At 43.1% G+C, this 27,582-nt stretch overlaps 1 protein-coding gene across 1 annotated transcript in view; it reads right to left on the minus strand.

Moving 5' to 3' along the window:
• Positions 1-477: 477 nt before the first annotated feature.
• SI (sucrase-isomaltase) overlaps positions 478-27,582 on the minus strand; it is a 159,359-nt gene continuing 132,254 nt past the window's right edge. Inside the window, exons 69-93 of the mRNA XM_066621541.1 lie at positions 26,427-26,597; positions 24,789-24,938; positions 23,643-23,846; positions 23,064-23,218; positions 22,189-22,357; positions 21,500-21,596; positions 21,282-21,394; positions 20,858-20,983; positions 19,760-19,888; positions 19,304-19,414; positions 18,157-18,219; positions 17,487-17,603; positions 16,163-16,247; positions 15,485-15,623; positions 14,962-15,095; positions 14,697-14,731; positions 14,470-14,586; positions 13,362-13,510; positions 9,543-9,627; positions 9,387-9,443; positions 8,143-8,267; positions 7,516-7,604; positions 6,367-6,416; positions 4,267-4,434; positions 478-546 (exon numbers count right to left, since the gene is read on the minus strand). Coding sequence (XP_066477638.1) covers positions 478-546; positions 4,267-4,434; positions 6,367-6,416; positions 7,516-7,604; positions 8,143-8,267; positions 9,387-9,443; positions 9,543-9,627; positions 13,362-13,510; positions 14,470-14,586; positions 14,697-14,731; positions 14,962-15,095; positions 15,485-15,623; positions 16,163-16,247; positions 17,487-17,603; positions 18,157-18,219; positions 19,304-19,414; positions 19,760-19,888; positions 20,858-20,983; positions 21,282-21,394; positions 21,500-21,596; positions 22,189-22,357; positions 23,064-23,218; positions 23,643-23,846; positions 24,789-24,938; positions 26,427-26,597 — 2,907 coding nt within the window. The remainder of the gene's footprint in view (positions 547-4,266; positions 4,435-6,366; positions 6,417-7,515; positions 7,605-8,142; positions 8,268-9,386; positions 9,444-9,542; positions 9,628-13,361; positions 13,511-14,469; positions 14,587-14,696; positions 14,732-14,961; positions 15,096-15,484; positions 15,624-16,162; positions 16,248-17,486; positions 17,604-18,156; positions 18,220-19,303; positions 19,415-19,759; positions 19,889-20,857; positions 20,984-21,281; positions 21,395-21,499; positions 21,597-22,188; positions 22,358-23,063; positions 23,219-23,642; positions 23,847-24,788; positions 24,939-26,426; positions 26,598-27,582) is intronic.

Genomic DNA, 27,582 nt, shown 5'->3' on the forward strand with positions numbered 1-27,582 from the left:
AATTAAACCTCAGTGTTATTTTATGACAAATTTTCCGTACAGAGATTTATAAACATTATCATAAAAAACAATTACATAGTCCATCATGTTAGGCAGCGAGCCATTATACAGATATTTAATTCCTCTGCAAAACAGGCAAAAAAAAAATCTGATGCCTGTCAAACTGATTGCTGTGTTATCGTCAACTTTAAAAAAAAAACACACTACATTTCACAAAATTCTCCTTCCTCACGTTCCGATGAAAGGAACATCCATCTTCAGTTTTGTCTCGATGTAATGGCCAAAGTAGCATTCCGGAATTATCACACATAGCAACCTAAGTTGTGCATTTTTCAAATAATGAAAATGCCTTGTGATATATATTACCTGCAATTAAACCTCACCCGATTCCTTTATTTGTCTACTGCTAACGTATCGGAACAAAACGCAGTTGGAGAAGTCTTCCCATAGCTTGGTTTCCATGGTCAGTGAATTGGTTTATGTCCATTTGATTTCTTGTAATTTGTAAAGGAGGTAAGCTTTGCCAGTCAAATCAACTTCTAGCATCTGAATAGAGAGGATCAAAAGAGGGACTGGATTATTCATTCCTGTTTTGGGCAATTTTGGAAACATCAATGCATGATTTGTAAAAGTGAGGCCGGTCTCTGTGATTTTGGAACCTAACCATGAAATGACGCCCACTCCAACTTGACAGGAAGAAACTGGGAACAAAATCTAACAAACTAGTATGTTGAACTGATGCCTTCTTTATTAAATGAGACACCAGATCTTATGCCTTCTGGAAAACACATGCTCTGGACGACAGTTTCTGCCTCCTAATTCTGGATGCATAAAAGCAGCAAATTCCAAGCCAAAGTAGCATTCCGGAATTATCACACATAGCAACGTAAGTTGTGCAGTTTTCAAATAATGAAAACGTCTTGTGATATATATTACCTGCATTTAAGCCTCACCCGATTCCTTTATTTGTCTACTGCTAACGTATCAGAACAAAACGCAGTTGGAGAAGTCAACTGAAGTCAATTGGTGAATAAACCTGATCTTGTGATCTTGCCTCCATAAAGAGGCAAGCAAATGTATAACCTGTAGGTTCATCCAACTTCATTTGTTAGATTACCTTGCAAAGACTGCCTTCTCAGGATCTATTCAGGCACAATGCAGCACGAATCCTATTGTCTCCTGATGTTCCTTTGAAAAGTCCTTGCATGAACTATTCATGCAGGCTTGGGAAGTGGGGATTTGGGAAAAGGTAAAAGGAAATCCTACTTCTTCTGAGGTTTGCTTTGTAGTAAATATGGTTATGGTGGGGCTTTTGAAGTGTTGCTTTAAGGGACAACCTGAATGACACTGAGGAAGGTGCTACTTGGAAATGGAACAAATAAAAATGAGAATGTACAAAGGAATGTTGCTGCTATCACGAAAAAGAAAAAAGGCTATATATATGATCTTTCATTTTCTCTCTTTTTTTCTTTCTTTTTTTGAAGGAATAATGAACCTACCCACCTACCTATGTACACCTGGGTATCTAAGATCTTGGAATGGGTGGGCTATACATCTAAATTAAAACATTTCTGCCTAAACACTCCCCCACCGGAGTGCACTGAATGTCAGAATGCTCCCCCACCACAGAATGCAATGCTCACCTCCTTGGCAAACATGCATTGGTGGGGGCGGGGGATTTTGTGGCCTAATGAGACATCTGGTGCTAGGAAGAAGCAATAACACTGAGAAAAGTTGCCTCTGTTGGTCACGTGTGTCACCCATCCTGAGATATATCATTAGCCTTATTTTAAACACTTTTTTGCTGCCCTTAAAACCCCTCAAATGAGCCTCCAAATTCACCTCATAATTCACTGTGGGCAAAATCTGCTCACAAACCTAGCTCAGGGAAGGTACATTTTAAATAAGCGCTCGTGTGCATTAAGCTACCTACACATAAGGTCAGACTTCTGGGTGTGAAGTCACAGCTAAATGGGGAAAGCCATTGTTGTGCTCAAAAAGTGGTGCAGTTTTTTTTTCTGTAATCATCACTGAAAACTAACAGATTTGTAAGTAAGCCGTTGTATTCTGAGAGCTTTGACAGCAGAGCACCTCTTTTCATAAAAAAGTAGATGCAAAGGAAGTTAAACCATCCTGTTTGATTTGAGGAGAATTCTACAGTGTATTCTACAGTAAAGTTATGCAAGTGTGACAGCAGAAATGGGACAAGGATAACAAGGAAAGGGGTAGTCATCTGGAAGTTCAAAGGTAGGCGGATGATCAAAGGTTAAACACAAGAAAAGAAATGGCTCTATACAAGTTGAAGAGAGGACACTGTAACCCAAATAAATGTTTAGCTTTAATTAAAACTGTAGGAAACAGACTTTTTTGTGTGTGTGCCAGGAAAAAGTTCTCAAAGTCAGAACTTGTTTGTGTTATTTTTCCCGCTTTCCTTCTCCAAATGTGAGATGTGGAGCAAGAGAGAAATCTAGCTATCATTACAGCACGGATATCTCAATTTCATTTAAAAATGTCTCCTGTTACAAAAAGGAGAGGGCAGGGAAGATAAGATACCCTTTTAAATTATTGCATGGAGATGTGGCATGAAAATATTTTAACTTTCCAAAGCTGGTGCGAAAAGGATGGAGAAAGTAAAAGTGTTTTTCTCAACCTGATTGTGAGGGGAAAGGTCAGGAGAAAAAGAGAAGATGCTGACAGGGAAAATGAGAAAAAAGAGGAATAGGGAGGGATTAGCTCAATGTGAGATGCATTTTAGTTGAGAAAGGAAAGAGACACAACAAGAAGAAGTGGCTTAGAGAAATGGCTAAAAATACAGGTTTATATGGTGAAGACCTGTTTCACTGAACTGCAGTTGGGACACCAATACTGGGTTATTCAGAAGGTGCAAGAAGATCATATGCTATGATCCTGTGGTCACTCTGCCTGTCACCCTTGGCAGCGCAGGGTGCTTTCTGGTGATGTGAAAGCCAGATGACCATTGTGTGCTTCTGGGCAGAGGCACAAAGCATGCTGTAAATGGGCAGAGGCACAAAGCTTGCAGCAGCAACACCTGAAGCTTCTGTTGGCACTGATAAGCTAGCAGGGGGGGGGGGTATCATTGGTGGGGGAGAGTAGGAGGAGTTTGGGGTGAATTGGAGGGATGGCAGGAGACAGGGATGGAGAGGAAAGGGGGGTGGATCACAGCATACTAGCATGCACTAGGATTCAATAACCTCTTTCCCAGACTGCCCAACCCATTTTCTTTCCTCAGACATATGCCAGCTGGTGTAGATCCAAGGAGACCCATAGGCAATCAGGCTGCCTACTGGGGGGGGGGAGGGTAAGTAAAATTGTTGGAAACAGTGCATCCTCCACCAGTTCGGCAGCATCCTTGCTGGTGGTGGGGGATAGGATTGGGCAGTATATAAAAAAAAAGCAATACAAGGAGATAGAAATACAGTAATACCCTGAATTTTCTGGCAGGAGGACTGAGAGCATAAGAACATAAGAAAAGCCCTGCTGGATCAGGCCAAAGGCCCATCTAGTCCAGCTTCCTGTATCTCACAGTGGCCCACCAAATGCCCCAGGGAGCACACCAGATAACAAGAGACCTGCAAGGCCTCCTGGGAATTGTAGTTTAAGAACATAAGAACAGCCCCACTGGATAGGCCATAGGCCCATCTAGTCCAGCTTCCTGTATCTCACAGTGGCCCACCAGTGGCCTCAGGGAGCACACAAGACATCAAGAGACCTGCATCCTGGTGCCATTCCCCTTTCACATGGCCTTCTGAGGTAGCCTGCTTCTACCTCAGAACTTTCTGCTTCCTGTGTTGATCTAGTTTTTCCAAGTATTCGGACTCCCAGCAGCCTGCCTGATCGTCACCATAAGCCTGAATGCTTAGAACAGCCTATAAAAGCAAGGTCATTTTCACTCTGGTAAGCTCTTCAACATCATTAATGGGCACGCCCACCCCCTGATCAGCAGATAACTGGATCAGTGGATAACAAATCCACGGATATGGGGGCCTGCCTATATTTTGTGCTGATTAGTATGAACATGCCACTTACCCATATACATTAACTTTACATTAACTATATGCTCCTTGCTTTTCAGAACATGACATGTACTTCTATGTAGTGCTCAGGGATTTTGGAGAAGCAAAATAATAATATAAAAAGAATCTGATCAGATAATAGGAAATTATTCCTCAGTTTCCAGCTACTAGAAATTTAAGTACTGTAATGTAAAAAGAATTTTCTCACCAATAGTTTGAAACTTATACCAACCTTAGTTGATGGATTATATTGAGGGGTTGCTGCGTCTGTTGTACCATTATAAGTAACAGTAACACTTGTAACTGGATCTGCGAGCCCCCAGATCTGAAGATGACCAATTATCAAATCAACTGAATCTGTTAAATAATTGTTGTGGCCCAGGGAGACAGTCAGTGTATTCTGGAAAAAAAAAATAAGCAACAAGACTATATGTTTGAAGCAAAAATGCACAGACAGGTCAGATGAGCTTAGAATTGGGATGTTCTGAATGGTATTCTAATGCTTTCCCCATGTATGAGACAGTCCAAACTTAAGCCCATGTATTTTTGTTTGCCATGCAATGACTAAGCTTGCCCACAGTAGTTCAGGCACTCCCATTGTTGGCAACCTTCAGTCTCGAAAGACTATGGTATCGCGCTCTGAATGGTGGTTCTAGAACAGCGTCTAGTGTGGCTGAAAAGGCCGATTCGGGAGTGACAATCCCTTCCACACTGAGAGCAAGTACAGTCTGTCCCTGGTCTGTCTCCCTGGCTGTGGGCCTTCCTTCTTTGCCTCTTTGCCTCAGTCTGTTGGCCAAGTGTCTCTTCAAACTGGGAAAGGCCATGCTGCACAGCCTGCCTCCAAGCGGGCCACTCAGAGGCCAGGGTTTCCCACCTGTTGAGGTCCATTCCTAAGGCCTTCAGATCCCTCTTGCAGATGTCCTTGTATCACAGCTGTGGTCTACCTGTATGGTGCTTTCCCTGCACATGTTCTCCATAGAGGAGATCCTTTGAGATCCGGCAATCATCCATTCTCACGACATGACCGAGCCAACGCAGGCGTCTCTGTTTCAGCAGTGCATACATGCTAGGAATTCCAGCTCATTCCAGGACTGTGTTGTTTGGAACTTTGTCCTGCCAGGTGATGCTGAGGATGCATTGGAGGCAGCGCATGTGGAAAGCGTTCAGTTTCCTCTCCTGTTGTGAGCGAAGAGTCCATGACTTGCTGCAGTACAGAAGTGTACTCAGGAAGCAAGCTCTGTAGACCTGGATCTTGGTATGTTCCTCAGCTTCTTGTTGGACCAGACTCTCTTTGTGAAAACGTGGTAGCTGCTTTACTGATGTGTTTGTTTAGCTCGGTATCGAGAGAAAGATCGTTGATCCAAGGTACACAAAGTCATGGACAACTTCCAGTTCATGCGCAGAGATTGTGATGCAGGGAGGTGAGTCCACATCCTGAACCATGACTTATGTTTTCTTCAGGCTGATCGTCAGTCCAAAATCTTGGCAGGCCTTGCTAAAACGATCCATGAGCTGCTGGAGATCTTTGGCAGAGTGGGTAGTGATAGCTGCATCGTCGGCAAAGAGGAAGTCACGCAGACATTTCAGCTGGACTTTGGACTTTGCTCTCAGTCTGGAGTGGTTGAAGAGCTTTCCGTCTGATCTGGTCCAGAGATAGATGCCTTCTGTTGCAGTTCCAAAGGCTTGCTTCAGCAGGACAGCAAAGAAAATCCCAAACAAGGTTGGCGCAAGATGTCAAAAGGGATGTCAATGACTAGCTTGCCCACAGTAGTTCAGGCACTACAGATAAATCTTTCATATGAATTCATTATGAGTCAAGATCCAAAGAGTAGGTTTAGACATGTTTGACTTTGATTAAAACTCCCATGTCAAATACTGCAACAAACTGCTTTTGCAACTCCCTTCAGTTTCAGAAGAGGTTTGCCATGTGCTGTTAGCACATGCACTCACAACACACCTGAAGCTCCCTTGTGCGTGTGGTACTAGTCTTTCTTTGGATCCAGGCCAATATTTTTCCAGGAAGAGATAAATTGTTGATTGAGCTGCATGCTTATTATCATGCTGAATTACTGTGTGAAATGGTTTTGTAATGAATAGTTGCAGGTAGAATTTAAAGCACTTAGGGCCCAGTCCTACTCAACTTTTCAGTGCATACGCAGCCCCCGGGTAAGGGAACAAACATTCCCTTACCTTGAAGAGGCCTTCATGACTGCACCCCTACTGCAGGATGCAATGGATGTCCCGCTGCTACAGCTGCATCAGAGCTGGAAGCTGGATAGGATAGGGCCCTTAGGCAAGTTTCTTTTTAGAATATTTGGAAGTAAATACATACCTGAGTAACTTGATAGTTAGCAAAATAGTAGCTGCCTTTTTCATATGCATCTGCAAAAAAAAAAAAAACAACGAACAATATGTTACTATATCAGGATAAGCCATGAAGTTGTTTTTTTTTTGGGGGGGGGGGGAATATTGTGAGCATTAAGGGAATATGTTGAAGAGGGAGTTTGTTTCCAACCAGTGAACTTGAAGCCAATGCAGGAACATGGCAAGATGGAAACAGGGCCAAAAAAGCTGGTTTGTGAGGAGATTTGTTCTTGCTGAAGTTACCGTGTATGGAGGGAGAGACTGAGGGAGAAGATTTGGCTTGCCAAAAATACATTAACCAAGGTTGGCTCCACCCACATGGACCACTGAAATGTGAAAAGTAATAGAAAAGAATACACCCCCCCCCCCAATAACCCAGTGAAGCACAATGGTTCCAAAGCATGTTCTTGATTTCCTAAACCTGGTTAGGAAATGAGGAACATTTCATGTGCACTAGAAAAATACAGACTATAGTCTCTCAATCCCTTTGTGGTTACCTAAACTTTTGTTTTGTGTTCTAGGGCATAGCAGCATGAACTTTCACCACAACATTTCATTTGGATTCCCATATCTGTACATTCTGAACATGAATTTGGACAAATTCCAGAAGTTAGTGGTAGACAGAGGGGCCTGGCATGCTGTGGTCCATGGGGTCATGAAGAGTCGGACACAACTTAACGACTGAACAACAACAATCTGTACATTGCTTGCCAAAGTAGATTGACAAGTGAGCTGATTGATGTGGAGTGGATAGACTGCTGGATTTGGACTGGGGAATCTTGGCTTGAAATCTCTGTTCAGTCCTGGTGGCCATTTATTGTCTCATATTCTTCACTTGTGAAAATAAAATGGGATAACACCACTAGGAACATCATTAGGGAAGAACAGGATACAAATCAAATATTAGTGTGTTGGCAACCTTCAGTCTCGAAAGACTATGGTATCGCGCTCTGAATAGTGGTTCTGGAACAGCGTCTAGTGTTCTGAAAGTGTCTAGTGTGGCTGAAAAGGCCGATTCGGGAGTGACAATCCCTTCCACACTGGGAGCAAGTGCAGTCTGTCCCTGGTCTGTCAAGGATCAGACATTGATCTTTGTCTGCCTTGTTAGGGCACATACCAATAGTGATTCCATCATCCCAGTAAAGGTGACCTTGAGCATTCCCATTGTCATCCAAAGCAACAGTGAGTCCCATGGGATTCAGACGGCTGGAAGAAAAAAAAAAAACAGTTTCATAAAAGCATTCCTTTAGAAATGCCTATAAACTTTGATTTACCAAAAGGAATGAGGAGAAAGTTGGAAAACCTTTCCTCAAAGGCACTTCAAATATAGTTTTATTCTTAGATGGAACTCCTAAGAACTGATGGAATTCAACTGATATAAATAATTGTTCAGTGCAGATACCATGTTTGCAAGGATGCGCCACAAAGCTTAGGCCAAGATCTTTGAGACCTACACCATAATGCATGTGTTTTGAAGGGAGAAAGGGGGAAATGATGAAAATACTATGTGCTTAATCCCAATATTCAAAACCGCAAAGCTGGTACCAACATGACGTCAGCTCCATTTGAAAGATCATCATTTCGTCCAACCATTCTGTTTTGGGAAGTGCAGGGGACCTGATTTGCAGAGAGGATGTTCCACTGTATATTCAGGAGCACATCGTGCGCATCACAGTGTACACAAACCTTGTGATGAGGTAAGTAGGAACAAAACTCAGCACATTCCATGAAAAGTGGTACCCACCTGGCATTGGTAGTAATGGCTGGCACCTGCCAGGGAATGATGTAACCACCTCGGATGTGAAGATTTATATGCTCCAAAGGTGCTGGCAAGTCTTCAAACTGTCCTCGCAGTCCAATGTCTTCTCCCTAAAGAAATATTTGCAGGAATTTAAAATAAGGGTATTGTTAGTCTTGCTTAGGAGGATACAGTTATTCTCATATGACTGCAGAGGTGGTAGAAGTTGCACCTGCCTGTGGACTCAATCCTATCCAACTTTCCAGCACTGATGCAGCCATGCCAATGGGGTATGAGTTGCAGTGAGGGGGGGCAGTCATAGAGGCCTCCTCTAGGTAAGGGAACATTTATTCTCTTATCTCAGGGCTGCATTGCAGCTGCATTGGCACCAGTGAGTTGTATAGGATTGGGCCCACAATTCTTCTTTCTATTCAAACTGAACTCAAAGTTCTTTCATATTTAATGTAGGGACTTTTATAAGCAGCCTACATGAACGATTAGTACAGGTCAAAGTCCTGCATCTCCAAGATATCTCAGTTGAGATGTTTGGTACTTCACAGTACTGCCACTGGGGAGAGTTGTGAGTAGAACATATTCACACAAACCATCTATAGACAAAACCCAGACAATGTTAAACACTTTCAAATACTGTTCATTTCAATGGAAGAGTTAAGTATGCTCTGAAGAGCCTCACACAAACTTGTATATAAACAGGAACAAACAGGAGTCTCGGGTCACTGTTGTCATAGCCCCTGCTGTCACTTCTCATTTAGAAAAGTGATGGGAAGGTCTTGATTTCTAGCAGGCAGAAAGGGGAAAATGCTTAATCCACTGGTCTTTCCTTGCAATTCCCGTTCCCTAAGCTGTGACTTTGTTTGTACGTTTTGCTCCAATTTGCATTCTGATGGAATGCCTGCAAACTCTGTAAGGATGAAGGGAACTAGGGTGGAAGGGCAGCAAGCAAGGAAGGGGCCAAGCAGTTTTCTTTTCACATCTTCACTGGAAAGCACGGCAAAGGACCAGTGGCACACTGCAGATATGGGTTAGAGGTGAAATGTGTCATATTGCCCTAAAATGTTGCTGACTTTCACCGGATTATGCCTTATGTATATATGTATATATGTGTTTAACTGAAAAAGTTAAACTTTGGTAGCTCTTACAGCTACAGCTAACTCTTTGCTTTCTGTCTAAGCTGCAAATAGGTCTTTTGATATGAAGTGACTCTTAAAAAGACTTCAAAAGCTTCTTACCGTATGATAATCATACCACCGTGCATTTGGTATATAAGCCCGCACTGACACAGAGCCCTAGAATGGAAGGAGAGAAGAGTAGAATGAAGTCAAACAGAAACGTAACGGGGGCATTAATATATTTATTCTCAAAATTCTATAATTTAGGTTGCTTACTTGATGCAGTACAGGACTGATCAGCAGTGCTGGGCCCCATAAAAATTGTCTGTAGATATCCCAGGTGTTCTTGTCATTGGTAAACCTTGAAGAAACATTGACAAGCAAGGGTTATTGCCTCTTCCAAGCTCACAAGAACACCTAACAGCCCAATCCTATCCACACTTTCCTGGGAGTAAGCCCCATTGACTCTAATGGGACTTACTTCTGAGTAGACATGCATAGGATTGGGCTGTAAAACAGCATAAGCATGCTAAAGGAGTGCACAAAGGACCTCTGCACACTCAGGTCTGTGTTTGCAAGGAACCTATAGATGTATAACTGCAGGTGTACAAAACTGTCTTGATGCAATTCACTAGAAAAGTAGGGATGCAGACCATGCAGAGAGCTATACACAAGCCCATTTGTATGCAATAGGTTCCTTACAGATGTTTCACAGAAGGTGTATAGGTTGGGTCTGATGCCAAGATCCTGTTTTCATCTTCACTTGCTACATTAATTTTTTTCTGAAGAGTACAATACATTATAGTCCAACTCTCACTCTAACACGCCACCAACATTTCTTACTGGGAAGATCAGAAATGCTGATTTCTTTAGTTCATGATTTAACAGACTTTTCAGCATTAATGAACACCCATTCTCCCTCACTAGTCTTAAACTGAGGGTCACTGTACTATCCAGAATTGGGCCAATGGGTGTGTGTGTGTGTGTGTGTGTTGGGGGGGGGGGTTTACAACAGAGGAATAGAGAACAGACTTCCAATGTCTTCCGGTACACATGGAACAAACCACCAGCAACCATTTTGAGTGTGCTGTTGCAACTGGCTGCAGCCCAGGAGTCCTGCTGCCAAACCAGCACAGATGAGTGCAATGGAGTTGAGGGCAGAATGGGGCATGGAGGGGGGGGGGACTTGGGGGCTTCCCTGGTGGGGTAAAGGGTGGGGAAGGAGGTGGACTAGAGGAGGTATTGGTGGCCGATATCATAACCCTGTCTGTCTCCTTTACTGCTGCCATTACACGCCTTGGCCTTACACCTGCTAAACAGCAGGCGCAGATCTGAGGAGACGCATGGCAGCAGTGGCAGCTTTTCCCTGAGTAAGGGAAAAAGAATTCACTTACGCCAAGGAGACCTTTCTGTGTGCCCTGCCCCTCCCTTGGATACAGCATGAGCTCGATTGGCACAATTGCATTGGCGGGTGGGATTTGGGTAGAACTGGGCTGCCCATCACAGATGGACTAAGGTTCAAATTCTCAGTCAGGTCTGGTGGTGCCGAACTTTCATTTCATTGAATCTAGACCAAATTTCAACTCCTTTGCTCATCTGCCAAGCTCGTGTGGTAGGCGTTTCAAGCTGCTGTGCCTAATATTTAGAGCCCAACAACTTAACTATAGAAAAACATAACTGAACTTTGTTAAAGGTTAGGAGAAAGCATACAAGTCTCTCTCTCTCTCTCTCTCTCTCTCTCTCTCTCTCTCTCTCTCTCTCTCTCTTTCAACAACAGAATTGTGCAACCCTGTACAAGATGATGTTAAATCTCTGCTTCTCTTTCTCAGAAAGATAGGAAGCAATTGTGCTGTGGTGTCAGGTGTTCACAACCAGCTGTTCACATGGAGAAATGAAAGCAAATCCGAGTGAAATAACTGAGGAAGGTTCTTTTCATTCTACATTATGACAGTTGTTCCAAATATATTTACATTTGTACATGTTTAATGGCTCAGCAAGAAGAGAGAAATTTCAAGTCTGGCCTCCTTTGACCTTCTTGTGTTTTCCAGAACCTTCTTAGACACTTTATGAGCTGTTTTACAAGGCTGAGGATTGCCCAAAGGTTTCCACACAACTGCCCAGCTGACAGTGCCAGGCAGCTTCTCAGATCCATAAGGGTCTCCTCCTCTTTGCTTTCATTCCATTTGTGAGAATGGAAACACTTTGAATAGTATGAAAGGGCCAATAGGAACAGATGATCAGCTGATGGTAGAATGTGCCCTACTGTGACATGTGTCCCAACGTGGGGTTGGCAAGTCAGAGGACCTTGAAGATGATGGGCAGGAGATAAGGTAATATGCAGATTCTTTTTGCCCCACCAGATCTTAGGGGGGTTAGGTGGCAGGATGAATCTTAAGAACAGGAAAGGGTCTCAATGACTGTTGTGATTTTGGTTCCATTTTCTGGTTTTCTTCCTGCATCACAGGAGATTGGGGAGAGTCACGGGGACAGAGCTCCAACAAGGGAGATCGGCAGACCAGCCAATGTGATCACGGGCCAGGAAGAGGCTGCAGCTCATGCCTCTGAAATGAGTACAATGCCCAGCCCAGGCACACTCCTCAGCAACTGTCAACCACCAAACTTTTCCGAGTGGTGAAGACCAGAAGTGATTGTGAGGAGCTCCAGAAGGATCTCTCCAGACTGGCAGAATGGGCAGCAAAATGGCAGATGCACGTCAATGTCAGTAAGCGTAAAGTCATGCACATTGGGGCAAAAAATCAAAACTTCACATATAGGCTGATGGGTTCTGAGCTGTCTGTGACAGATCAGGAGAGAGATCTTGGGGTGGTGGTGGACAGGTCGATGAAAGTATCGACCCAATGTGCAGCTGCAGTAAAGAAGGCCAATTCTATGCTTGGGATCATTAGGAAGGGTATTGAGAACAAAACGGCTAATATTATAATGCCGTTGTTCAAATCGATGGTAAGGTCACACCTGGAGTATTGTGTCCAGTTCTGGTCGCCGCATCTCAAAAAGGATATAGTGGAAATGTTAAAGGTGCAAAAGAGAGCGACTAAGATGATTACGGGGCTGGGGCACCTTCCTTATGAGGAAAGGCTACGGCGTTTGGGCCTCTTCAGCCTAGAAAAGAGACGCCTGAGGGGGGACATGATTGAGACATACAAAATTATGCAGGGGATGGACAGAGTGGATAGAGAGATGCTCTTTACACTCTCACATAACACCAGAACCAGGGGATATCCACTAAAATTGAGTGTTGGGAGAGTTAGAACAGACAAAAGAAAATATTTCTTTACTCAGTGTGTGGTTGGTCTGTGGAACGCCTTGCCACAGGATGTGGTGATGGCGTCTGGCCTGGACGCCTTTAAAAGGGGATTGGACAAGTTTCTGGAGGAAAAATCCATTACAGGTTACAAGCCACTATGAGTATGTGCAAGCTCCTGATTTTAGAAATGGGCTATGACAGAATGCCAGATGCAAGGGAGGACACTGGGATGCAGGTCTCTTGTTATCTGGTGTGTTCCCTGGGGCATTTGGTGAGCCGCTGTGAGATCCAGGAAGCTGAACTAGATGGGCCTATGGCCTGATCCAGTGGGGCTGTTCTTATGTTCTTATGTCAGGAGGGCAGAACCCCACCAAAGGAAGGGTGTGGTCAAAGGATTGGGCTGGAAGGGCAGGAGGAAGTGGAGCAGGGATCAAGTAATGAGAGGAAGGGCCAGGAAGTGGCAGGGGTGGATCTACTTAGCCCTTCAGATTCAAAAGGGAGTCAAGGATGAGAACCAGTAGGAAGCAACCTGAGGGCCAGAGCATTGGCAAAGCCCAGGAAGGAAGTAACCAGCCAGGGGAGAAGGAACCATTGTGTAGCAACTTCCTCCCTATCACAGTCTCTGACGCTCACCTGAGGATTCAAGCTCTCTCTTTTTGGGCCAATAAACAGGGAAAGTGGCAGGCTTCTGACTATGCAACCCTCTTTTGACATCAAACCCACTCAGCAATGGGCAGACGGCTGTACAGAAAAATAGCCCAGTAATATTGAGTTCATCTCCAAATCAAGATGTAGGGACTTTGAGCATGAAATTGTCACTTTAAACTTACTCATGCAGCAAAGGACGTGCAACTGTGCTGCCGGTGGCATGGGCATCATGCATCAATGTGTAGAGATAGGGTAATAGTTTGTATCGTATGTTGAGCACATTTCTAGATAGATCTTCAAATGATGAGTTAAAAGATACAGGATCTTGCCTCTGCAAAAGAGATGAGAAGTTCACTCAAATTACATAATATCCCTGCAACCTCTGCTCCTCTCCCACCCCCTACTCCCACTCCAAATAAAAAGTTACATGGCCATCAATTTCAAGCTTCCTCAGAAGAAATGCGTCATGAACTTTCAGAGACTCTAGGGCAGAGATTTTCAACCTTTTTCGTCTCATGGCACATTGTCAAGGTGCTAAAATTGTCAAGGCACACTGTACTTTTTTGGCAATTACAAGGCACACCATGCTGCTGGTGGGGGGCTCACATCCCCATTAGCCCTACTAATAAATGGCCCTCCCCCAAACTCCCATGGCACATGTGCAGACCATTTGCTGCACACCAGTGTGCCACAGCACAGTGGTTGAAAATGGCTGCTCTAGGGTAAGCAAATATAGGCCGAATCTGTAAAAGGGGTGTGTGTGTGCAAAAAAAAAGAGGAGTAGACATTAAAATGCCATTTGACATCCTCTGACTATAAAAGCAAGGATAGTCTCCTTGGCAGTATTCATACATGTGCAAACACATACACACAAAGTTCAATGCTGTGTTGCAATCTAGGAAAAAACAATTAAGGCTGGAACAAATGTAACAGTACTCACTCATAGCATAGGTTGGCTGAAAGAAAATAAAGGAACCAATGACCTGCTTATGTTTTTAAGGATGCTGCAAGGAAGCTGAAATTCTGTCAACGCTGGCTGTTTATGGCATCATAAACCAAAGTCCAAGTCACCCTGAGTGGTTTGGTCACATCCTGCTACAGTTTAATTTCTCAGCTCTCCTTGGATTAATAATTTCGCCTCCTTATATGATTAAAACTGGATTAAAGGATCAGACGTGAAGTGACCGTTCCCAGAGGTGAATCCCTGCTTATTCTGAAGAGTATACTGCTATATACTATTAGGGTCGCAACACTGTTGCGTAAATGCAATGCCCCACACAATTGACTCACCCTCGTCCCAATCACGTTATGATTCCTGGAGAAGGTGTAAAATGCTCCAAGCTCCATCCAGCGGGCACACATTTCATAGGTTGTGTCATTGAAGAAGCCACAGATGTCAGCACCACACTGAAAACATGAAAACAGGGCAGGTGTTAGAAGTTCCCAGGCCACTCTAGATTACTACAAAATGTCTCCGTGAATTTCAAATACAGAGTTAATTCAGTGTCTTGACTTACATAAGAGATTCCAAAGAGGCTGAACTCCATTATGCCTGTTAAAATGAGATGAAAGACCACAATCTAAGACAATTGATCTTTTAAAACAAGAAACAAACGATATATTTCCAAACCTACACATAACTTTTTCTCTTGGAATATTAGAAATCCAGTGTTAGAACACACACACCCCCCATTTTAGCCTGCCATTAAACAAGCAGTGCTATCAATCTGACATGTTACTGGCACATAACATTGTGGGGATAATGTTGAAGAGTCATCCTACCAATAACAGATTTCTCAAGCTGATCCCATCTTGCATAGTTATCACCAAGCCAATGTCCTGCCCATCGTCCACTGGATGGATACGTTGAACGGGTAATAATGATCCCACGTTCTCCGGTGGCATTGTGCAGTCCACTGATAGGAAGATACAAGAACATCAAAATTAGCAGCATCAGGAATTTAGGCGCCCCCTCATATCCACAGGGTATACATTCCAGGACCCACCCACCCCCACGTGGATACAGAAACCACAGATATGGGACACCCTGTCTCCATGCCCCACTAGCACCCACAATGCCAATTTACATCAGTAGCTTTCAATTAAGTGCGATTAAAATAACAAGGGCAAGAAGGCTCTTAGGAAGATAGACTTTTCAAAGGACTACAAGGAAGCCGCAAGGGCTGAGATAATTCCAAGGAGGTTTTGTGGGGAGCCACTGGGGTTCACAACCTCTATCAGGAATGTTGCATCAGATTCTGTCTGGAGGTTCCAGGATCTGAAGAAAACCATGCAAACAACTTACTAGTAGGTGGGCTCAGCTTGTGACCAGCCGTAAAGGTTATGCACGTTATAGTGACTGACAGGTGTCCCATCAGGAAGGTGCTGTTCATCTTCCATGCAAATTGTCACAAGCTGCAGTCCTCGTTCCCTTAATACCAAAGCTGTCAAGGATATCAGATAAAACCTTAGTATTATTTGATGGTATACCACTGTTAACAATTCAGGGAAATAAATATCACTTTTAAGTTTCCTTCATTGGTTTTTGATTCTCACAGATAGCATCATTTTCATACTTTACACAACCTGTTCATTTCTTACACTCAAAGATCAAGTCCAACATACGATAAAAAAAAAATGGGTGGGAACAGATCTTCATCCATCAGAACAACTTCTGTTCCATGTCCAGAGATGAACAAACACCCAGAGATGAAAATACAGATAGAAGTTAGAATACCCTGTCATTCACATTGGTTCCCCAGTTCAGTGGGGACTAATTGCACAAAAGAATCGACCATTTATGCCTGTAGACAGAAGGAGCCGAGATCTACATAGTTTGAAGGTAAATGATGCAGTTATGCTGTTCAAAGTTAGTACAGCTCACACTGGGTAATACTAGGGATGTTCAGAGAATTCAGCTCATTAGCAACCTAAATTTCGAGGCTCTACTGCTCAAAGAATATGTTAAGAAAAGCACTTCTACCTGGCAAGTATGGAGGATGATTCAAGAGGTCATTGTGGCAGCCACCAATATTTCCATCAATGAAGTTGGAGGGCTCATTCATGTCCTATAGAATGTTTTGGAGACCCAAAATATAGATATTCAGTGCCTTCCTATTACCCTGCTGTAAAGTGGTTCTATATTGGACAAAACGTTTTATAGATCACAGCGGCGGACCTGGTGCAGAGCAAATGGGGCGAAAGCCTGTATGACTCTAGGCATTGTGTGGGGGGATGGGACTTTTGCCCCAGGTGCGGGGAAGGGTAAATCCATTACTGATAGATCAGACTGGAATTGTTTATAAACTTACCTGGGACTTAACCTGTAATCCTATACACACTTTCTTGTGTATAAGCCCTCATGGAACATAATGGAACTTACTTCTAAGTAGACATCTTTAGGATTTTGGTGTAAATCTCACTGAACTCAATGAATCTTACTTCCAAACAGACAAGTATAAGATGGGGCTGTCAATTTAATTGAAAGGTACTTTATACAGAATCACCTGTTTGGGTTCCTTCATTGGCTGACTGCTAGAACTGTGCTGCAAACAACACAGGGTGGGGTAAATTCACCCCTGCCAGCAAGCCATAGGATGGGGAGCACAAGCACAAGAAGGAAATCACTAAGCATTAAGTTAAAGACTGGGGGAAAGTTCCTTTTAGAAAAGAAGTGGATGTGTATTAACTGCACTGTATGTTTTGTTTCTTTTGCATCTTTGCGTTTTAAAGAGCTCTTAGTAGAGGTCTGGGAGAGCAGTCTGTATTCCATGGTACAGGTGACCCTGCTCAATAATCCCGGCGCTTTATGGGCAGCTTTAATGGTACACAAATCCATTTGGAAGGGTGGAAGCTGAAGAAACTGCTGGCTGTCTCCTGGCCCCCTTCAGTATCCCATCACAGGGTGTGGTGCATCAGCCCCACCAACAAGTCATAAATGAAGAGCAGTGATCACAGAAAAGAAATCATAGAATATGAAGTTATTTTGATAAATATTGGAGAAAAAGTCCTTTCGTAATAAAACCGAATGTGTATGAACAAGTTTGTTGCTTCTGTTTCATTGGCTCACTTAGGCCTCGATCCAGACTCGCACTTGGGCCGATGCAAGTCCTTGTGCTGGCCCGGGAGTGTCAAAAAAGTGCTGCAAAGCACAGAGGAGCTCTGGCCTCTAAGTGCCGATGTGGGCCGTGGGGAAAGGGTGAGTTGCATTGGCCAAGCTTGGCCGATGCAGGGGTCTGGGAGGGGCTGTGAGGAGGGCGGGGAGGAGGTGAGAGGGAGGTGTTTTGAGGTTGGGGCACGGTACTCACAGTCCACAGGCCATCAAACTTCAGCACGGAAGCATGGTATCGTTCTATTTCTCTTTGCCACCATTGCGATGTGGAATTGCGGAAGAAATCTGGGAAGGCGACGTAAGCCCGGTACAGCTGATTATTTAGAAAGGAAAAAACAGAGAAAATGAAGTATGTGGATATTTGCACATTCCTGCTCTGAAAAAATGAAATAAATTAAAATCTTCCTTAAAATGATAAATTAAACCACTGGTTCATTCTAGATCCAGTGTGCTTAACACAAATCTTAAGAGCAGGGCTGTGGCTGGAGTGGAAGAGGGGAGTTCTGGGATGTGTTCTATAGCAGGAGCAGTGACATCATCAGTGTCAGGTGCTGCCTTCAACACTTTTTTTCTCAAGGACCTGAGCTGAGAAGAAGCATCAAGAGACAAACTGTTTGATTTTGCCTAAGGGTATTTATTAATATATAGGCCATTGTCTTTTCCAAGGCTGCCTCACAGACAGCATGCAGCCTGTGTTACACTAAAGCTACAATATTAAGCAAATTTAAATCCTACTGAATATGACACTGGGGTGTGTGTGGCTATGGAGGTGTCAGGATGAGCTCCTGCAAAGTGAAAACTAAACACTGCACTACTGGTGAAGTCATGATTATCTGTGCGGGGAGGGGGAAAACAAGTTTAAATACCTGGAGCTGTGTTTCCAAACTTGCATTTTCATCAACTGTGACATTGGGATAATCTGGCCACACCTTTTGAGAGAGAGAAAAAAAGGAACTGAGCACCCTAATACAGTGGTTCTCAAACATTTAGCACTGGGACCCACTTTTTAGAATCAGAATCTGTTAGAACCCACTGGAAGTGTGTCATGACAGGACGTGACATCATCAAGCAGGAAAATTTTTAACAATCCTAGGCTGTAATCCTACCCACACTTACCCAGCAGTAAGTCCCATTGACTATCATTGTTAAAAGCATATACACAGGAGCCTGTTAAAAGTACAGATCTGTAACATTTTCCCAAATGCATACCATGGTAGCATCAAGTCTGATATATTAAAATAAATATTGAAATGAATGTGGACACACCTGGAATTGGCTTGCAACACACTTAGTGGGTTCCGACTCACAGTTTGAGAAACATTGTCCTAATGCATGAATCCTGAAAAATGCTGATTTTCCAGATCTTGCATGTTAACTTATTTGGTTTGCCCTGTGCAAATTCAACTCAGCTCCATATCCATCCACACAAAAGCACAAAATTAAAACATCTTATAAAAAGAAACATTTCGGACATCATCCAGGCAAGCAGCAAACACACCTCAAAGTGGCTGTGTGCACTCAGTGGAATTTTCAACATGCCATATGAAAAGCATTAAAATTCATATTAAATACAATTCAAGACATCAAACTTCAAAACAAAACAAAATGCAACTGCATTGTGGTTACTACCCCATCATTGTTATGGAGGGTGTTCATTTTGACCCACAACACTGGAGACATGGGGCTACATGGAACTAGCTTAAGCCAGTTGCATGACAAGCTACCATTATACCAAAAGGCTCTACCTGTTTGCCTTGGTTTGGGGGAACATGCTGCACCCAACATCCCTCCTGATATTCACCATGTAGGCCCTAATAAAACCTTTCCCCTACTCACCCTATTGCCAGATTGGCAGAGGTGAAGGAATATTCTCACCTACTGCATACTATGAACTGTGTTATTAGTGCACTCCTTGCTTTTTCACAAGTGACAGTGGTATTTGTCTCCTCCTATCCAAGACTCAAATGGAGTTAGGGATATAGCAAATCAAATGATGCCGGTTTGTAACAGTACCTTTGCCCATGCAAGCTCTGTGCTGCCAGGCAATGTGATGAAGACCTCCTCATTCACACCACTTGTGAACGTTTCATACGGCTCGGTTTCATTGCCTGAGATGGCTGGATCCTAAAACGAAACGGCACAGTTTCACTGCTACAGTAAACCCATTGATATGCATGCCAGCTATTTAACTCACTTATTTCATTTGTCTTTTAGGTACACAAAAAGCTCACTAAAGCGTCTACCAATTCGAGAACATTAAAACATATGACAGAACACTAGGAGAAGACTCATATTGTTATTTGTGAACTTCCGTTGTTATGTAGCTTGGAATGTAGATTGGAAACAGGAAGCTGGTTAGGAGAAACTATTCTTCTTATCCAGCAGGACACTTCTCATACTCTCCTAAGCTAATGTATACTACCTGATGACGCCCAAAAGAAGGAGTTCAAGATTGATGACACAACTTACCAGAATGATGATGAACCTGGAGCCCTCTGACTTGATGCGGTTCACAAAAGCAGGCAGGTCAGTGAAGTTTTTGCCAAGAGTGAAGTCCAGCTTCCGTTCCATGTAATCAATGTCCGTATATTGCACGTCCTGTATTAAAATGAGAGCAATGTGCATGAAATAGGAATGATTTAATATAGCAGGATGCAATGAATATTAATTTAGGAAAAGTCCACATGCTTTGGATTCAAAAATGTGATCTGGGGTTAATCTGAAACAGACTAAATTAAAGTCAGACATTGTTACTCTTATTTTTTATATATTATGGCATACAGTGTGCAACTCCTCCAAATCCAATTAAAATAATTTTACACATAAATAGCCATTAGTATTGATCTTTCAAAACATGTGCATGAGTTTGCACAAGAGCTTACACAACAGACTAGAAGGTAATTTGGACAGCAGTTCTCACGTGCTCAGGGCCTTTGGAATCAACCCATTTAGGATCAAGTTCTATCTTGGTCAATCAGTGGCAATGAGAATGCCGGGCTTGACTGTTTTAAGGGCATTTTTGGTACATGACACACATGGTGATCCTCTGGGAAAATTCTTTATTAGAACCTCAGTCACCCTTTGTTTCCCCTCATCCCCCACAATTGTATCCAAAGTTGCAGAACTTTACCATTTACTTGTAAGGTAATATGTAAGTATTAAGGGATATCACTAGGGAAGAAGGTAAACCTGCTATTTCAATGCTAGCCATTGAAATCAAGCCTGGGCCTCTATCCCACTGATCCATCTGCATTGTCTCACTCAAGGTTTTGTCTCCTGCTCAGATGAGAGAGAGACATCATGTTTGCTGTTGGTGTTTTGATACTGAATGCCTTAGCCTTGTTTTCTTACAATGTTCAAGATAAAGTGTCAGCAATAGTGAAAATAATTATTAATAAGGTTTATCATCAACATATTCATATCATGTTGCACATTCACTTTTTGTTTGAATGAGATTGTTCAGTATTTGAACTTGATTCTACAAATTACTGTTTTTTTTTATTTTCTAGAATAGTTCTGCACTGGAGTTCTGCAAGTACCAACACATTGGTCTTGCAAGAAACCTACATAGGGTATCTGAGCTCTCCTCATTTCGTCATACAGCTGTTCAACTTCAGATGTACTTTTGTATCCATAGCGGCAGAGTTGAAATCCCAGTGCCCAGTAGGGTGGCATGACGGGTCGTCCAATCAGCTACAAAAACAACAACAAATATATATTTTTAATAGCACCAAAATTGGAAGTAGGGAAGAAAGGTAGTCAACTCTAGGGTCTAAATCCTGCTTTGGTTTCACATTACAATGTGCAACAATCAACCATGTAATGAACAGGGTCTGTTCATTCTTCATCTAAAAAAAGGGAAACACCCAGCCAATTCAATTGGCCCTGGAAGAAAAGCACATTGGATACACATCCACAATGGAAGGTTGTCTGGACACAAATGTCATTGCTGCATTGAGGCACATACATTCTAAAAAGAAATCTGTCTTACTTCAGTGTACTCCTGAACCACTTCTTCTGGAGTCGGGCCCAAAACCATGTAAAAGTCCAGGATTCCTCCAATTGTGCGATATGTCAAGGCAGGGGTCGGCTGGAAGGTGACATCTGAAGAATCCAGAGGACAAAGTAAGAAATGAATCCTCAATCACCATGAAAACATTAGTCAGCCGTAAATGAAATTGTGCTGGAAAGACAAGGTGAGATGCCTACCCATTGCATTGCTGTTGAGCAAAAGAACTCCATGAGCGCTTCCATCATTTTCCAGTCCCATGTAGAAAGGGTGGAAACCATAAGAATTCAACTTGTACTGTGAAAAAAGAAAACAGAATCTGTTATTTTTTTGCTGCACCATACATAATATTTCTCATCCCGAGAAGTTCTTCATTCATTTACTGTCAACCACTAGGCACTACTGCCCTGGATCACCATGCCAGATCATGACCTTGACCAGGGTTTTCCACACTCCAGCCTGTGGGCCAGATTCGGCACCTTGCTTAATCCCTCCCCTGTGTGAATGGCACTTAACATTCCACGGGGGAGCCTCCCGTTTGCACTGCAGATCGACCTAAACCTTCATACTTGCCAGTTGCTTCCAGGGTCTTTTTCTCCAGCAGGCTTTGCACCCAGATTTCTGGGCATGTGTGGCTGGCTGGTGCAAAGGTTGGGGGTTATCTGAGGTGTGAATAGGAGGCCCCCGGGTAGAATGATAAGTGGTATCCTTGTCAGGGATGGCTTTACCAGCATGCAGCAGTCTCCACTTTGGAGACTGCTGACCTAGACATATAATTTACCATTACACTTTTCAGCATGGGGGCAAACAGTATGGAAAAACAGATTAGACTGCACGCCTTTTTAAAGGAGAAAGCAGCAGAAATGTAAGAATCAAGGTCTCTGCTTACACCAGGAGGTTGATCTTTGGTGAACATTCCCCAGGTCTGCCAGTTCATATCCCTCCGGAACTGAGTGTGTTCTGTTTCTCCAAATCCGTACACATATTGTGATGGCAGGCGAGTGGCAATCTGAATGAACATGTCACTGAAGGTGAAGCCGGGCACCTGAGAATTCCAGCTGCAAGAAAAGAGGAGTTACTCCATGCTGTAGAACACAGCTGTTTCTCATGAGAGAAAAGACTAGCCAGGAAACTGCCGAAAACTTTTGAGATGCAGAGCTACAACCTGATATTGTGTTTTAAAGAAAGGTGGTTAATTATCACAGATGTCATGTTGACACTGACATTTCAGATACAGCTTATAGAGCCAGTTGATGACAGCTGGGATATTTTCCATGTGCTGGAACACTGACTGAGACCACAAAAATGACATGTTATTAACTATGAAGATACCAGGTTGCCAGGAAATTGAATGCTCCTATTTGCAACTCAGTTTTTTATCCACTACACCAATGGTTCTCAAACTTTTTAGAGGCCCTAGAGGTGGCTGCTTGATTTATATAGTGTGGCTATAATAGTGATTGGGCAGCAGTGCTTCCCCACCGCCTTGCAAGTGGTAGCTTGTTTAACCCTTGCCTAATCTGCAGTGTCAGTTTCGCAAGCCACCAAAAACTGGGTCATGACCCACTTGTGAGTCCTGGACCCACACTTTGGGAACTGCTGCAATATGCTATGACAGATTGCTCTGAAGTTATTCTTATATGGATGCTATGACTGTGTCATAGGAAGGCTCCCAGAACATATGATTAAAATCAAGACTCCAGGGTCTCTTCTGATTGTTCATGATAAAATGAATGTATCGGCAAAAGCAAAGATTCCACTTACATCACCGCTCCTGAACTGGCACGCTGGATCTGTATGCCGAACGGATTGTTCACAATTTCCACTCTGTAAAGTCGGCTGGCTTCTGTACTTGTTGGGGTGCTTGGTGTGAACAGTGGAACTGGAACTTCATATCTTTTGTTGTTGGGGTCAGAGATCTATGGAAAAGACATTTATGAATGGACATGCAATGTATCAGACAGCTGCATCACTTCTCTGATACAAGAGCCTTCATGCCTTAAGGGTCAACAAGGAACATCACTTTCGAAAAGCTCTTAGCAAGACCTCTCCTAAGGTGGCAGTACTCTTCCAGAAGTGCATTTACTTTCAACACATAAATCATCCACAGTACTTCGTTGCAGCATTTCTCTTACAGCAGCAACACTGACAGTATGGGCATAACATAGTGTTGCAGGGACACATAGTAGTGTTTATTAACATTGTGTACAGCTTGTGTGGTGAGTCACTGTCAGGAAGGGTTTCTAGTTGTCTCCACTTGTGGGTTGTCATATAATGTGACTTTTAGAGATAAAAGTATCAGGGAGGAGGAAAGTAAGTCTATCTCAGGAGGGTGTTGGTTACCTTAAATTGAAGCATATTGTTGGAATGATAGGTCACTTCCAAGCGAAGCAGGTTTATAGGAGGAGAATCTGCATAGGGATTGGGGAAGCTGGTGTCTCTCTCAAGGTCAGCAGTCACACCATTAGTAGAGTTTTGGATGTTGGTGACAGAGTAGCCATAGTTACTGGGATAATAACAGTGTGGTACTCCAGGGGTAGAGACAACCTGAAAAAAGATATTGTCTTCAGTGAGACAACATTAGACAACTTTGGTTTTTCAGAATAAAGATTATGGGAGATGATGAAAAACAAAACTATGGAGAACCCAATAACCCAATTCTATTCAGGCTGCCCATGTTGTGGTACAGTGGCACTGAAAAGGCCTCTGCTGTACCTTGCGGAGCAAGGGAGGCAGCTGGAGGTCTCCATGAGATAAGGGTTGAACCCCAGCAGCTGTTATCGGTCTACTCAGATCTGGACCAGCTCAATTGCTGGTGCAGATCTGACTTGACCCATGTAGGGCTTTCAGGCATGGGAAGGTGGATAGGATACGATGGAAGCCTCTGTTGCTATCTCCGTCCCCTCCTGGGTCTGAACAATCCTTCTTCCCACCCAGTTTTTTCCCTTCTCCCCATCCTTCCCTGCCCCAGCCCAGCTGCGCTGGCTTCCCCTCCCAGTGTCTCCATTGTTCCGGCCACTGCAAAGTGCCTTAGAGCACATTTGTGATTACTGTCTCCTGGGCACCACAAGGGAGACCGCAGCTGACCCAGGATTGGATCAGACTGTAAGTAGGCCTACTCTGTGCATGCACACCTGTGGGACATGCATTGCTTTTCACTGCTGTTAGGTATCAGTATTTCCATTTTGACAAGTGTTGGACGTGAGACTGAGGTAGAGCAACACTCCCAAAGATGCCAGTTGGTTTTTGGTCAAAGTGTTGAATGTTTATCTGCCTCTCTATCAACTGGGCCAACCTGCCTCTCCATTCTCAAGTTGGTATTACTTTATTTCTGTTTAAAGATTAATTTTTACTTGCTATAAATAGGTTCCAAAGCGTGTTTTGATAATAAACCAGTATTAAAATGGCTCAGATGAGAATAGATCACTTAAAAACATTTTATTTTGACATTTCAGGTTCTTCCTTCTTCAGTTGTAATCTAAACAGTACCTCGCAGATGCAGCCACGAGCTACACAGGTGCTTCCAGTGGGTTCAGGGTATGGATGACAGTTAAATTTTTCAGTATCCGCAACACCCGGCTCCAAGCGTAATGAATAAGCTTGTCCCAGTGCAAGCTGGAGGTTTGTGATTTGCAAAACCTTTGGAAATAAAAGCAGCAAGGACAAAACAAACTCTTCAGTTTTAATGTCTTTTGTGAATAGAAGTGAATAGAAGCTTTGCGTTGCAAACTTTGATGATTTGCATTTGGTGACACTTGAAATGAAGTAAAATTGGCCATAGACTCAGATGAATAAAGTTAGTAGAGAATGGGGTATAATCAATAGAGAGGGTCCTGCTTAGGATATCGCTGCCATCTGAAGCCAATGGGATGGCTGCAAGGCAGAGGGTTATTATCTCTAGAACCAACTTCCAGAACATCTGAGAACAGTCCCCTCTTATACAGTTTCTTGCAGGGTTTAAAACATTTTTTTTTTTTTTTTGGCTTGGCGTTTGAGGAGGGAGGAACCTCCTCCAGATTACCAGAGTGGATTCCATATTTTAAGTTTAGGTCATATTCAGAAGGCCAAACAAGTGGAAAGCAGGGATGACATCCGAGGAGGGAGTTCATCATCAGAATGAGGGAGCAGGAAAGATAGAACTTCAGTCCAGGCTGCAAGTTAGGTAGAATGTGGTGGCAAAATGCTGGCTATTGTTGCAGGCAGAGTATCTGGTACTTTGGTTGATGTGATCTGAAACCATTCCCACCAAACTTTAAAAGAAGAAGAAGAAGAAGAAGAAGAAGAAGAAGAAGAAGAAGAAAGAAAGAAAGAAAGAAAGAAAGAAAGAAAGAAAGAAAGAAAGAAAGAAAGAAAGAAAGAAAGAAAGAAACCCTGGGAACTTACATGAACCAAAGAAATTGACCAGAGGAAAAATGAGTTCCTACTCAATTACATTCAAACTACATAGTATATGGAATGTGTAATGTGGGCTATTGTCATTAATGGAACATTTTTTTCCTAATTAATATATAGATAGGAAGTGCACGACTGGCATCAGAGAAGATGCAGAGGAAAAATTTTAAACAGCCCCTACCCCTGCTGCTTGGGTTGCCCTGTTTTATAGCTCCTGTGTGCTGTTTTTGGGGGGAGCCCTGGGCCACGTTATGGATTCCACTTAATATTTAGTTTGGCCATGAGGACAGCAGGTTAGGGAAGCTAATATAAATGATAATGTAACTGTCACAGCCACTTGACAGGAGTTCAATGTATGGTCTGCTTTCCAGGCAGAGTCACTGGTTGAGACTGTTGTCTCAGAGCCTGAATGGCCAGATATCTTGCACCACGAGGACTAGCACACAATTGCTTTTTTCCTCAGCAAATTATCAGCCTCCAGCAGCCATGAAAACATAGAGTAGCAAAACATAACCACTGCTGTTTTTCCTCCATTTTGCTGTCCCAATTCAAGTTGATTGGCAAAAGTATGTGCTATTTTAAGCTACACAGGTGAATATCACAAAAGATGTGAGAGTGTCTTCAGAAAAATGAGAATGCTATTAAGAATGAAAGCGCACCTGATGCAAAGATTGAGAAGGAAAAATTCCCAAAGATCTGAAAGTGGTTCATAAGTTTCACAATTATTTTCCTTACCTGTGTAGTGGAATTATAGGACACAGTATGGTTGGATGGGGTCTCTGTACCACTCTGAAGGACTGTAACTCTGCCAATGCGGCTTGCTTGTCCAAGGATTTTTATTTCACCAAAGTTTAACCCGTTTGGGTCATGGTATCCCAAGTGGGCCACGTTGATATCCAGGAGCCCCTGAAATTATCATCATTGTATTCATTTCATGATATGTTGCACTGTAAGCAAGAAGCTTCCATATAGTACCAAATGCATCAAAACTGGTTCAAAATGCCTGAACTCGTTACTAGGCCATTTTAAATGTAAGGGTCTGAACTGGAACAGAACTAGCAAATTCAAAAATACTGATGAACCTAAACTGAGATCAAAATTATAATGGTCTGGCACCCTGGTCGTTTTCCATGTTAGTTTTGTATCATGAAACTAGTTCACCTTTAAAGGCACGTAGACCACCTAGACCAGGGGTGCTCACACTTTTTTGGCTCAAGAGCTACTTTGAAACCCAGCAAGGCCCGGAGATCTACCAGAGTTTTTTTACAATGTTCGCACCATCATAACATATAACATTTATGTGTACAATGTATGTTGGTGTACCTTGAGCCCCACTGAGTATAACAGGACTTACTCCTGAGTAGACATGCCTAGGATTAGGCTGTGAGGCTGCAATCCTAGCCACACTTACCTGGGAGTAAGCCCCATTGAGTACAATGGGCCTTACTCCCAGCGTTTCCTCCCAGAGGCACCTGAAGGGGGGGTCGGCACTCCGCGATCTACTCATTTTGCCTCGCGATCTACTGGTAGATCGCGATCCACCTATTGAGCACCCCTGACCTAGACATTGTTTAGCCATCTAATCTAACGAGTGTCCACCAGAGTTGCACATTGGTAAGACTGTAGGTTAGAGGTAGAGTCAAAAATCACCCCCCCCACTCCCCAGCAGAACAGTCTCCCCGGCAGACTGTTAAGAATACAAAGATTATTCTACTAAACTGCACCCCCATACTCCTTCCTAGGTTAAATTGAGCATTGCTGAAATCTTATTCTCTCTTCAAGTGAATATGCACATATCACATTTAAAAGTTTAAAAACACATTTTAAAAACAAAAGTTGCACATTTTGAAATATGAATTATGACCTGAATTGGAAATTGGATAGACTCTTG

The sequence above is a fragment of the Tiliqua scincoides genome, chromosome 3 (genome assembly GCF_035046505.1).
Source record: "Tiliqua scincoides isolate rTilSci1 chromosome 3, rTilSci1.hap2, whole genome shotgun sequence".
NCBI classification, from domain to species: Eukaryota; Metazoa; Chordata; class Lepidosauria; order Squamata; family Scincidae; genus Tiliqua; species Tiliqua scincoides.